Genomic DNA, 12,589 nt, shown 5'->3' on the forward strand with positions numbered 1-12,589 from the left:
CAGATGGGGCTGGGGAGGGGCCTGGGGCCAGCACATAATACATGTATGTTGATCGATCGATCAGTTAGAGATGAGAGAACAGGAAGGGTGGGTAGGGTTGGTTGGCCTGAGACAGCGGCCTACCCAGTATCACTGGACCTAGTAGGGTGAGTGGTAGTTGGGGTGGCTGGGAAGCCAAGAACCTCACCAGGTGATTGGACTTAGGGTCAAATGAGGAAATGTGCTGTGCAAACTTAAGCACTATAGAAATGTGTTTTTATTGACTTGCTAAGGTCACAGAGGTAGCACCCCGCCCCCACCCTGATCACAGTTCCTCCACCAGCCATCCTCCCCACAAAGGAGTCCCAGCCTTCCCAGGCTTTTCCCAGAGCTGGTTCTCTCTGCTAAGGCCCAAAGCCTTGGCTAGACCTGGATACTCTACAGGGCTCCTCCTTCAGAGCACAGGAACCTGTGTTAACAACGGTCTCACTAGGATCAAAGTCGTTGCCTCTCAGCAGGTGACCAGAGATCCAAAGCCTGTCTGGGCAGGGAGCATTTCCAATGAACTTCCTAATAAATCTGATTGTTTAGACAGACCAGACCAGGAGGCTCAGCAGGTTCTTGCTAACCCAGGATCTAGGTGGCAGACAGCAGACTGGCCACAGGGCATCTTCCAGGAGCAGAGGTTCCCTGAAGGCCAACCTGTTTCTTCTAGGCTGGTGTGCTTCATCCACAGCAGCAATCTGAGAAATGACTCCTACAGCTCCCAGACTGCGCAGCTGCCAAGGCTGCCAAGATGGATAATCCCTGGCAGTGGGCAGACTATGGATGGAAGATTCAGTCTCAAGACAGGGGTGGCCTTGGGAAGAGTATTCTTGGAATGCTGGTTGGGGCTGAGACTGCTGCTACAGGCCCACTGTCTGCCTTCCTGGCCTATGCTGCCCCCTCTTTGCAGGCTCCCTCACTGCCTGAGATGATGCCTGAGGGGACAGTGTGATCCCTAGAAGCCTCCCTGGACCTTGAGGGGAGGATCATGAGCCCCTGGCACCCTCTGCCTCCCACCCAAAAGCACAGGCAGCAGACAAGGAAGCCAAGATGACCGATTCCAAGTCTACTTGTAGCTATGAGCTCAGATTCTCCCATTTTCTCCCCTGGCTACTGCTGGAGCAGGGCCATAGCAGGATACACCAAGGGGCAAGGCGAGTCCTCAGTCTGTCAGAGGCAGCACCCCCAGTTTCCTGGGGTCACTATTGCCATGGGAGGCCAGGCCAACCCCTAAGACGCCCCTCCCTGAAATGAGGACAAGGCGGAAAGGGCTGACCATCTTGCTGTAATTCCACAACATGGGGATGACAGTGCCTTTGGCAAATTGACAGTCACTAGGAACTGCTGCTGGGATTCTGGGGCCCTCTGCCCCACATAGTAAAGACTGGGGGAAGAAGGGGAGAAGGTCAAGCCCAGAGGAAAAAGCAGCCCCTGGCATCCATTTCCCCTCCTTTCTCCTGGTGCACATCACCAAGGGAGCGGCCTTTATACAGAACTCCTGCTGCTGCGCGGGCACTACCCTTTCTGCCCCTTCCCCCACTCATAGTGGAGTTTGGGCGAAGGACAGGAAGGAAGGGCAGAGGTGGGGAGGGTCACTGGGCACGGGCTGTCCATCAGTCCCAGGAAAACAGGGACAGCCTGCTGCCCTTCTCCCACCACCCCAGCCAGGCTCAGCGGCAGGGCGCCTCAACACAGGGAAGCCTCAGGCAAGGAAGACCACGAAGACGATGAAGAATACGATTAGGACCAGGAAGATTTTGACCATGAGCCAACGGTTGGAAGTGACCGACTGGAAGTACTTGAGGATCTCTGAGTGGGCGGCCTCGACGTCCAGCTGTGCTCCCAGTACATTCTCGTCAATCCTGGGTGGCGGCAGGTGGGAGGAGAGGAAGGAAATGGAGACATGGCCGGGTTAATGACAAGAAGCACTGGGAATGGGGACCGAGCAGTACTCAGGGAAGGCTCCAAAAGGATGGAAGTCCCCAAAAGGACAGAAGGCCCAGGAAGTCCAGGTGCTTGGAGAGGACGGCTACTAGAAAGGCAAGGGGTGGGCAGGAGGAGGGGCCTCAAAAGGCCAGAGCTCATGCTCCAACACTTCCCTATACAATGGGGATAATACCACGTGCAGCATCCACCTTGTCTCACAGAAATGTGAAAATTATTAACCAGCTTCTGCTGGGAAAGGGGAAACTTCCCGAGGCAGCCCATCCCCTGTGGGCTGCCCTAGGGGCTAGGAAATGTGACTCTGTGGCACCCATTCCTTGGCTCCATCATTCTTGGCATTTACACACAGCATTACCTTCTCATACATATGCCTATCTCAGTGATAACTCACAGCTCTCAATAGATCCCCTGAGGGAGGAAGGATAGATGTTATAGAGAAGGGAGGGAGATTGGAGACCAGGTGAATTGCCTCCAACTGGGAGGAGAAGTGAGGCCTCCCGCTGACTCCCTCCCCTGGCTCCATGAGGCCTCCTTTCTCTCACCCTCCTTGCCCTGTCACAGAAGGGTGACATGGAAAGGGACCAGAAAGACTGTCATCTGTCCTCTAGGATGGCTCCTGGAGAGGAGGAAGGGCACATGGGACACGATGGCGATGGAAGAAACAGAAAACAGCAATTAAAAATAGTATCATTAAAGTTTTAGAAAACTGAAAAGGCCCTTGGCACTCACTGAACCCAAGCTCCTCCTCCTCTCCCCTTCTAGAACATACGCCCTTGAGGCAGGCTCCCAGTGACCAGCCTAACAGCGAGCGTCTAGGAAGTGCTCCTTCATTGCTTTCAGACTGACTCCTGCCTCTGCCCTCTAGACCAAACAGAACAAGTGTGTTCCCTGCCCCATAGGGCAGCTCTCAGTTCCTCTCCACCTGAGCAACCCCAGTCTTTCTTCAAGAGCATGCCCTCTGGCCTTCACATCAGCCTGCCACTCTCCTCTGCAGCTGACCCATTGCACCCCCAGAACGAGGACAGAGCACCAAGAGCCGACCTCCATCGTCTGGACCCTGTGTTCTCAAAGGTTGTTTGACGAGACAAGATTGAGCTGTAGCTTGTTAGACTGCTTAGGGTTTGGTGACAGCCCGGATTCCTAAACTGGGGTCTTTGGGTATCTTGACCAGGGCAGAAAATACATCTTTATATTTACTAACCTCAAATTGAAATTGATGTGGGGACTTGGCGCCCCCGCGATCTGGGACATCCATGTAAAATTTTGCGGCTCTCCCTTTTGTAGCAGACAGTCTGAACTTTTCTTTTATGGGGCATTTATGGTGCCTTACTCTAAAATTTATATAATACTATACACGTATCATTTTACGCACTTCTGAGTTTCTAAATTTTTTCTGTGCTGTCTCCTGGCTTTCATGTGTCATCTGTGGTTTCCTCAAAACTCCCCCCAAATTCCCATTTCATTTCTTATGCTGACCTACGATATACATCAAAACTGTGATGGGGAAAATCTTGATGTGGAAAGAATAATTAGATTTCCTTTAGTTACTTAAAACCCTATTTTGAAAATGAGTCTCTGGCCCTCCCCAGGCCTGGCTGAGTGCCTTGCCCTTTCCGATGGCCTCCCCCAGCGCCCAGAGTTCTCACCGCTGGATGGTTTCTTCCTGTTCCTTGACCATGTGGGCCAGCTGCTGGAAGATGGAGCCCAGCTCCACAATGGTGGACTCGATGTTCTGCATGGTGTCTGCCCTGCTCTGAATGTAGGAATCCTGCCGGGAGAATGCAGAAGGATGGACTGACATGAACAGGTTTCCTGGGGGTGGAGGACCTCACCTGCCCCTCTTCTACTTAGGATCACCCAGACTTTCAGCAGCATGGGGGGGGAGGGGAGGGACCGCCTCCCCCAGCCTCCTCACATTTGGCTGCACAACCCTCCAGGAGGCTGACCACCTGACCGTCTTTTCTGACCAGGAGAATGCGAGCTCCTGTTCACATCTCTGGCTTAGAGCTAGCCCTAATCAATGACTGGGGATCTACTGAGATGCTTGCTGCTCCTGTCCTGGGTACCCACACGTTCGTCAATGAGCTGGAGCTGCTGGCTGGTCCGGGAGTCCATCATGTCAATGGCCACATCACCTGCGGCCCTTGGCTCAGCTCCCAACACCACGGCCCCGCCTCCTGTAGGAAGGGGAAGAGGCTGAAATCCAATCCAACAATTTCACCTTTCATCTATGCAGGCTGTGTGACCCTGGGCAAGTCACTTCCTGTATGCCTCAGTTTCTTCGACCACAAAATGGGAAGAACAGCAGCACCTACTTCATAGGGGTGTACCTGCACATGAAGGCAGCGCCAGGGAGGCTCATTCCCTCCCCTTTTCTGAAACGCAAGTCTCTGGGGATACAAAGGAAAGAGCAGCACTGTGCCAGCCTCAAGGAGGTGACAGTCCTTGGTGGGAATTTCACATGGCCAGGGGAATGGATGCAAAGTACATCCCGACTGATGCCAGGAACTGGAAAGCCCTCTGGTGACCAGGGGGTGCACTCTCCAGGAGGGTCCCAGAGGTGGGATATATAGGATGTGCACAAAAGAGAATTCCATGGAGACTGAGCAGGGGAATCCAGTTTATGAAGGGGAGAGGGAGGAGCCAAGACTCCAGAGGTTGGAAATTTGTGCCCAGGGAAAGAAAACAAGGACAAGTCATGGAGATCACCCTAGGACTCATCCACTCCCATTGAAAAGATGTGGGCCTCTAGAGCTTTCCCAAATCACTGTTCAGCCAACCCCAGCGTCGTCCCTCCTGCCTCCTCATACTGCATCTGGGCCTGGGACGTCCTCCTCCTCCCCCTCAGGGTGCCCCTCCTCCGCCCTCCCCAGGGTACCTCCCCTCCCTCCCCAGGGTGCCCATTTCCTGGGCCTCTGAGGCTCTGCCTCTACTTCTTGTGTGGCCTACAGCAAGTTCCTTCCTTCCCTTGGCCTATTTCCTCATGGGTGAAGTGAAGGTGCTGGTTTGAAGGACCACTAAGACCCATTCTGCTACTTGACTATGATCTCTGAGCTTCTCTTAAACCTCTCTGGTACTCATGCTAATTCTGTACACTCATTACAGGTATCTCCCATCCTTCCATCAGTATCTGAACTCCGCCAAAGGATCCTGGAGGGGAGGCCCATCCCGGGGCTTTGTACGAAGTGGGCAGTTAACAAACAAGGGGTGACTGACAGTTTGGCTGATTCCCAAAGAGAAGGAGGCCAGGTCAGGTGAGTGTCCCCACCCCAGGGACCCTGACTCACCCAGGTGGTTGGGGGCGAGGGGCAGAGCTGCCACAGATGGACGGGAAAACTGCTCCCTACGGCTTCTCTGCTGCTTCAGGTTCTGGGCAAGAGAAGGGAAGTTACTTGATCTCTCAGGCCACATCTTTAGTCAGTACCCCCACTACTTCCCAGACTGCCCCCCACCCACCCAAACATGCCAAAGGACTCTCACCTCTGTCCTCACTTCTAAAACAGACTTGAAGTCATTGGACATGGAGGCCAGTTTAGACTAGGAGAAAGATCAGGAGGTGTGAGTAGCCAGAGTGATCACTTCCCCACCCCACCATGTGCTCCTGCCCCACTCTCGCCCTCTGCCACACCTGCAAGGAGACCACAATGGTGTTGGAGTGGGTCTGCAGGTGCCGCCCGCTCTGGCTCCCTTTGGCCCTGACAAAATCCTGCAGCTGTGCGATCTGCTTGTTGAGACTGTTGATGTCCTAGTGAAAGAACCAATGAGCAAGCCAGGGTGAGCAGACGTGACAAGCCCCCCCCCAGGAAGTGAAGGGAGCCCTAACACTTGCTGACAGAAGGGACAAGTGGGAACCAGGGAAAGATGCTGTTCAGAGCCTTCCCTAGGGCAGTGGAACGGCCCTGTCCTGGGCAGGGCTCAGGAGGTCACAGAGGCACCTCACCATGATGGGATGAATACTGGACCAAAGCCTGGCCCTATCATTTATTACTGCCATGACCCAAGAAATGAGGGAGCTGGCCTAGAAGTGGAAGTAGCTCTGGAGGTCACAGAGCCAAAGTCCTGATCAGACCAATGAGGAAGTGACCCAGCAAGTGTTCCTGGGGCCCCCTCAGCAACGCTCAGGCCTCCCTCCAGGAGCAGGACACAGAGAGGGATGGGAGCAGGCTCCCACTGGGGTAGTGCCAGGGGTGGAGGGGGAGGGAACTGTGGCAGAGCCTTCGTTCATAGCTCACCTGTTTGATGATATAAGTCAGCTCCTCAATCTCCACAGCTTTATCATCAAACAGGGACTTCCTCTTGGCCACTATAAAGGGAGCAGGAGGAAGAAGACTGGGAGTGAGGATGTGAAGAAAAGTGTCCTGGAATCAAACCAAAGCCAAGCACTCTGACCTGGGCCAGGGGTACTGACCTGGCTGGTCAGCTGCACTCAGCACACGTCCCCTTCTCTCTTCTCTTTCTTCCATTCTTACCCCACCCTCCCACTTCCCCACTCGTCTTGTCTGGGTTACTGCAACAGCCTCCTTTCCAGTGGTCACACGTGTGGCCTGTCACTCGATGGGTTTTGATGGTTTTTATGCCATTAACATAAACTACAAGGTCTCCCATCTTTCCAGGCTGAGTGCCTTTCCTCCCTCAAAGCCAAGCTTTCCCTAGGATGTTCCCCCTCCCTTCTGCCTCAGTGCTTTGCCCAGGCCTGGAATTCTTTCTCTCCTGGGATCCTCTTCCTGGGCTCCCAAGCTCCCTCTCAAGTTCAGCTCCAGGGCCGCCTTGAGGCCTCCCTGGCTTCCTCCAGGGCTCTCCCAAGCCCACCATCACTGGTTAGAATTTGCATAAATCCATGATCACACTCGATATACCACCACAGGAGAACATAAACTGGAGGATGCTCACTTCTAAACTGCTCATCCCCTGTGCTCAGCAATGTGTCCTGCCAAACAGCGGGGACCTTAAATATATTTACTTTTCAAGATGAGGTCTCCCTTCCTCCTCCAGGCAGGAAGTGCAGGGGGCTACTCCTGGGCCCATCCTCATTACCAACTGGCAAAGGACCTGTGAAGCTTATTCTGTCTCCTACCTGAATCCTTTTGCCCTAGCTGGGTCCTGTCCCAGCCCAGCTTGGCACATTAATACCACATGTAGAGTGGACACCTGATAATTAGCTTAACTCACTGCAGCTAGGCCACATCAAGTAGGGGATGCCTCCTAAACCTTGGGAATTGACTGAGGGACCCCCTCCCACCTCAGGGCATTTGCACCCCTCCAGAATAGACTACTCATTCCTTTCAGACATCTCCCCTGTTTATAGGGCACTTCTCTGGGCTCATGCCGAGTGGGACCCTTCAGACTTGCTCAATTCCACTGTAACCTTCATTAAAGTTATGTGTGTGTCATCCTGTCAATTCCTTGAGAGTAGGACTGTCATTTTTCATTCTGGTAACCCCAAAGCCCCATGCAGTAGGTTCCTAATAACTATATGTCCTGGACTGAAAGAAGCCACCCACAGTCCCTTGAAGCTCATCCCCTGTGGGGACTCACAGATTGTCAGCTTCTCCAACTTGGCAAACGTGTTGCTCAGGTCTTTCCCGATGCGCCTACAACAGAGGAGGAGGGACGGGGCTGAATGCTGGTCCTCCACATACAAGGCCCCAACCACCCCCTAGCATCTGGGCTCCCTCAACTTACTTAGCCATGAGGGTGAACTCACTGCGCTGCCGGACAGCACTCAGGCCTGTAGTTCTGTTAGTCTGGAGTCCATTCTAGAAGACATCAGGAAGTGAGCTTCGGGAGAGGCCCTCCCCCCACCCCATTCCAGGCCTCACTGCTTGCTCCTCAAAGTCCCTAGTAGGGGAGGAGGGGGAATCCCTTTCCCCTTCTCCCCATTCCCCATAATCTACAGATCTCAAAGCCTAACCTGGGACTGTGCCAGACAGGGCTTTGTAAATTGGGCCATGGTTCTATCCCAGGGGCCACTGCTGACATCATGTATGCACTCAGCAATTTGACCTTTACTTTAAGAAGGGCCTTTTACATGTGGGACAGCCTTTCTTTGTCTCTCATGCAACGCTCACATCCTCAAAGCTGACTCTGTGTAACCCCTGGGCCTTTCCTGGGGTTCTCGGCTGCCCCTTTCTGAAACCATGATTTCAGGTGCCGCCCAGGACAGCTCCTCCCCAAGGTATCATGTCCACCCTTTCAGAGCGTCTCACTCCCTGGCCCCTTCACCTGGCGGTTCTGCAGGGACTTGCAGGCAGACAGGAACTCCTGAGTTCGGTCTCTACAGGACATGGTGTCAAGAGGGGGACCCGGTGAAGGGGAGGTGGTGGTGATGGGGATGCTGCTGCCTCTGAGGCCGCCGCCAGCCGCTGCAGGGGGCAACACCTGTGTCTTTGAGAGACCCAGGTAGACTCCCTGATCCGTGTTCTTAGACCCGTAGCGTTTCCTCGTGTTCATTTAGACGCATAACCTCGGACTGTGGCAGGGGGCAAACCATCATTCTCTGTCCTCTATCTTCCCCCATCTTCCCGGACTCCTTCCTTCTCTCCTATCCCACAATATTCCCAGCTTTCCCTTCTACTTTTTGTGTTCAACCCCAGGAAACCACCTCCAATCTGGTAGGACAAGGAAAGACCAAAGAGAGCCTCTTTCCCCTTCCCACATTTAACCCTGACATCGTGGGAGACAGACAAGAGGTTCACACTAAAATCAATGTGAGGGAAGGAGGAACGACAGTCACAAGGGCAGGAAGGGCAGGAAGAGTTCCCATTCTAGAGTGCTCAGAAGCTCACAAGAACTCTGGCAAGGACGCACTGTCCAAGGGTTCAAGAGTCTCCTTTTACAGACAGGGAAATGGAGGCTGAGACTTGACCTAGGATCATCAGATCATACAGTAACAGAGGTGTCAGGACAAGAACAGGGGATGGATGGACTGCAGCCAAGTCCGGGTCTTTGACAGGTTTTCCGTTCCTCCTCTCGTCCCTCCCCACACTCCCTCCAACTAGCCCCAGAAAAGGGGTGAAAGCATAGCATGATGAAATGGGACAAAGAATAACGAGGGTGGAGAGGATGGAAAAGGGGGGATTCAAAGAAAGGGTCAGGCAAAGGGAGCACAGATCCAGGAAGTGGAAGAGACTCGAATCCCTTTCCTTTACAGATGAGGCAACTGAGGCCCAGAGAGGGTAAGGGACTTGCCCGGGTCACACAGATGGCCCCTCTGAACACAGGGGCTCTCACTCCAAGTTCAAGGCGTCTGTGCTGTACATGCCAAAGGGAGAATGGGAGGAGAAATCTGAGGAAAGAAGAGATAAAGATAAGGAAGTGAACACAGAAATAAGAAAGCAAAAGCAAAGGAAGAAATGCAGAGGGGAGAGAGGAGTGCTGGGGGTAAGAATCAAAGAGAGAACAACAGAGAAAAGGAAGGAAGGAAAAGGAAGAGAAAAGTAAATGGGGAGAAGGGAAAGAAGGAGGAAGGAGAGGATGGGGAGGGGGAGAAGGGAAAGGAAGGAGGAAGGAGAGGATGGGGAGGGGGAGAAGGGAAAGGAAGGAGGAAGGAGAGGATGGGGAGGGGGAGAAGGGAAAGGAAGGAGGAAGGAGAGGATGGGGAGGGGGAGAAGGGAAAGGATGGAGGAAGGAGAGAATGGGGAGGGGGAGAAGGGAAAGGAAGGAGGGAGAGAATGGGGAGGGGGAGAAGGGAAAGGAAGGAGGAGGGAGAGAATGGGGAGGGGGAGAAAGGAAATGAGCATTTATTACATGCCAATTATGTGGCTGACACTGCTAAAAGCTCTTCTGAGATGTCTCATTTGAGAGGGAACCAGGGCTCCTATTATCTTTATTTTACAGAGGAGGAAACTGAAGTCACTGGGCCAGAGTCACCCAGTTAAGGAGTGTCTAAAATCACATTTTAACTGCAAGTTCCCTTCCACCTCCAGGTCCAGTTCCTATATACTTGTCACCTTGGAGGGCAAAAGGGGAAGAAGGGAAAGACAAGGGAGAAGGAATGGGGGGCTCCAGAGAGAAAAGTAAAAAGGGGGAAAGAAGGGAGGACAAAAAGGAACTGAGAGGAAAAGAGAATGGAACGAGGGGGAGAGAAGTAAGAGAGGGAATGGGGGAGGGGTTAGGAGAGAAGAGCAAGAAGGAAGAAATGAGAAAAGGGATGAAGCGAGGTGGGAAAGGAAGGGGGAGAGAAAAGAGAAAGAATGAGGGAGGGCTGAAGGAGAAAAGGAGGGGGAAAGCGATGGGGAGAATGGGGGAGGAGGGGAGAGCGGTGGGGGGAATGGGGGAGGAGGGGAGAGCGATGGGGGGGAATGGGGGAGGAGGGGAGAGCGATGGGGGGGAATGGGGGAGGAGGGGAGAGCGATGGGGGGGAATGGGGGAGGAGGGGAGAGCGATGGGGGGGAATGGGGGAGGAGGGGAGAGCGGTGGGGGGGAATGGGGGAGGAGGGGAGAGCGATGGGGGGGAATGGGGGAGGAGGGGAGAGCGATGGGGGGGAATGGGGGAGGAGGGGGAGAGCGATGGGGGGAATGGGGGAGGAGGGGAGAGCGATGGGGGGGAATGGGGGAGGAGGGGAGAGCGGTGGGGGGGAATGGGGGAGGAGGGGAGAGCGGTGGGGGGGAATGGGGGAGGAGGGGAGAGCGGTGGGGGGGAATGGGGGAGGAGGGGAGAGCGATGGGGGGGAATGGGGGAGGAGGGGAGAGCGGTGGGGGGAATGGGGGAGGAGGGGAGAGCGGTGGGGGGAATGGGGGAGGAGGGGAGAGCGGTGGGGGGAATGGGGGAGGAGGGGAGAGCGGTGGGGGGAATGGGGGAGGAGGGGAGAGCGGTGGGGGGGAATGGGGGAGGAGGGGAGAGCGATGGGGGGGAATGGGGGAGGAGGGGAGAGCGGTGGGGGGGAATGGGGGAGGAGGGGAGAGCGATGGGGGGAATGGGGGAGGAGGGGAGAGCGATGGGGGGGAATGGGGGAGGAGGGGAGAGCGGTGGGGGGGAATGGGGGAGGAGGGGAGAGCGGTGGGGGGGAATGGGGGAGGAGGGGAGAGCGGTGGGGGGAATGGGGGAGGAGGGGAGAGCGGTGGGGGGAATGGGGGAGGAGGGGGAGGGGCAGAGATTAAGGAAAATGGGGAGGAGTAAGGGAGGGGGAGAGATGGGGGCAATGAAGGAAGAGGGCGAAGAGACCAGAGGGGCAGGAGGAGAAAGGGGGCGGGAGGAAGGATGGGGGAAGGGCTGAAAGAGAGCCGGAGGAAGGCTCAGGGGGTGGAGAGGGAAGAGGGGTCTCCGTTCTGGGGCTCCCAGGAGACAGGATGCTGGTCAGGGGTACCCTCCAAAATGTTTATCTGACATCGGAAGTCCCGCCCCAGACTAAACCCCGCCCCCTCCGCGGCTTTGGGCAACGATTGGCTGCTGCCGCTATCCTTCACGGAAGGCGGCGCTCTGATTGGGTAGGGGAGGCATCGCTCACCAGCGGCTGGACCGGCAGAAGTCCCCGGTCTCCCCGGTCGGTCGTCGTCCCCCCCATCCCCGCCCCACCGAGAGCCGGCCGCCCTCGGCCCCAGCGTCTTCCCCAGGCTCGTCCGGGTCGTCTCCTACCTCCGCGTCGCTGCCTGCTGCCGCCACCTCCGCCACCCGGGCCGGTACTGTTTCTTCCCCGGGGACGAGCCAGAGAAACGGGACCAGAGACCAGAGGTTGACACGTCACCTAGGCGTGGCCCCGCCCCAAAATGACGGCAGCGCGCCGACACGCCCCCCTCCGGCGGCGGAGGCCACGCCCCCGCATCAACAGTGACGGTCACGCCCACTCGCCCGGGAGACTCCTTGGCGACGCCCCTCCCCCGACAGCGACCCAGGCTCCCAGCATGCCACGCCCACCAGCCGGCTTAATCCCCTCCCCCAAGTCCCGCCTCCTCCCTCCTCCATGGAAACCTACGGCGCCACGCCCCTTGGGTTACGCCACAGCCTCCCGAAGAACCTTAAAGGGCTCGCCGCGCAGATTCGCGGCTCCTCCCCTTTCAGCTTAGGGGAAACTGAGGCCCCGCGCCCTCTCCCCCAGGCAGACCCGAGGCAGGCTCCACCTCCCGACTCCAGGTCACTACTTTTATTCTCTTCTCCGGGGGGCGGGGCGGGGCGGGGCGGGGCTCCGCCGGCGTCATCGGGGCTCCGGGTCTCGGCCCAGATCGGGCGACGTGAGCTCCTCGAACTGCTGCGGCTCGGGGGCCTCCGGGGTCCGCCCGGCGGAGCCCGACTTCGCTCCGGACGCGGTCCTCACCGCGGGCTGCTGCTGGCGCGTGGAGCCCCGCCGGCTGAACATGGACAGCCTCCGCCAGAGCACCGTGATGATCAGGCTGTCGTTGGACTTGTGGGACCCCTCGTAGCGGCTGGCCGGTCCTGCGGGGCGGGGAGGGAGCCGCGCTGCCCGTCTGCACCTCGGGGCGTTCCGGGCCTCGGCCAGCCCCCCCAGCCCGGGGCAGCCGCCCCCCCACGCCCTACCTTCCATTTCTTCCCCGGGGCACACGTCATCGTGACTCCTGCTCTTGGACCTGGCACAGCCCATGTCCCCTCCGCCGACCTGGAGGCCGGGCAGCCATCGCTCTGGCCGGAGGCCCGAGCTTTTGTGACATCAGAGCCCTCCCCACCCCC

The 12,589-nt window shown here is 56.6% G+C and overlaps 2 protein-coding genes across 7 annotated transcripts; both read right to left on the minus strand.

Annotated features, from left to right (window-relative positions):
• Positions 1-1,290: 1,290 nt before the first annotated feature.
• STX5 (syntaxin 5) lies at positions 1,291-11,733 on the minus strand. 6 transcript variants are annotated; one of them, XM_072637314.1, is made up of 12 exons: positions 11,415-11,683; positions 9,157-9,253; positions 8,191-8,437; positions 7,651-7,724; positions 7,504-7,559; positions 6,201-6,271; positions 5,597-5,713; positions 5,449-5,505; positions 5,256-5,337; positions 4,039-4,145; positions 3,615-3,736; positions 2,938-3,299 (listed from the first exon to the last, which is right to left on the minus strand). In XM_072637314.1, the coding sequence occupies exons 3-12, from the start codon at positions 8,416-8,418 to the stop codon at positions 3,083-3,085; spliced, it is 1,131 nt and encodes a 376-aa protein (XP_072493415.1). In that variant the 5' UTR covers positions 8,419-8,437; positions 9,157-9,253; positions 11,415-11,683; the 3' UTR covers positions 2,938-3,082. The 6 variants fall into 6 exon arrangements, with proteins under 6 accessions (XP_072493417.1, XP_072493418.1, XP_072493415.1 ...); XM_072637313.1 differs by having other exon boundaries at positions 11,543-11,675; XM_072637316.1 differs by lacking the exons at positions 2,938-3,299; positions 9,157-9,253 and adding an exon at positions 1,291-1,886 and having other exon boundaries at positions 11,543-11,733.
• Positions 11,734-12,032: 299 nt separating this feature from the next.
• Positions 12,033-12,575, minus strand: TEX54 (testis expressed 54). The gene is made up of 2 exons (XM_072637323.1): positions 12,440-12,575; positions 12,033-12,337 (listed from the first exon to the last, which is right to left on the minus strand). The coding sequence occupies exons 1-2, from the start codon at positions 12,501-12,503 to the stop codon at positions 12,099-12,101; spliced, it is 303 nt and encodes a 100-aa protein (XP_072493424.1). The 5' UTR covers positions 12,504-12,575; the 3' UTR covers positions 12,033-12,098.
• Positions 12,576-12,589: the final 14 nt, after the last annotated feature.

Source organism: Notamacropus eugenii, chromosome 2 (genome assembly GCF_028372415.1).
Source record: "Notamacropus eugenii isolate mMacEug1 chromosome 2, mMacEug1.pri_v2, whole genome shotgun sequence".
Taxonomy (NCBI): Eukaryota; Metazoa; Chordata; class Mammalia; order Diprotodontia; family Macropodidae; genus Notamacropus; species Notamacropus eugenii.

Coding starts and splice junctions, on each gene's coding strand:
- STX5 (XM_072637312.1), bottom strand. CDS start 8,418: ATGAACACGAGGAAACGCTACGGGTCTAAGAACACGGATCAGGGAGTC. Junction 7,725..8,190: donor AGTCCCTGCAGAACCGCCAG/GTGAAGGGGCCA, acceptor GATGTCTTCTAG/AATGGACTCCAGACTAACAG. Junction 5,506..5,596: donor CCATTGTGGTCTCCTTGCAG/GTGTGGCAGAGG, acceptor TCTTTCTCCTAG/TCTAAACTGGCCTCCATGTC.
- TEX54 (XM_072637323.1), bottom strand. CDS start 12,503: ATGGGCTGTGCCAGGTCCAAGAGCAGGAGTCACGATGACGTGTGCCCC. Junction 12,338..12,439: donor CCCCGGGGAAGAAATGGAAG/GTAGGGCGTGGG, acceptor CCCGCCCCGCAG/GACCGGCCAGCCGCTACGAG.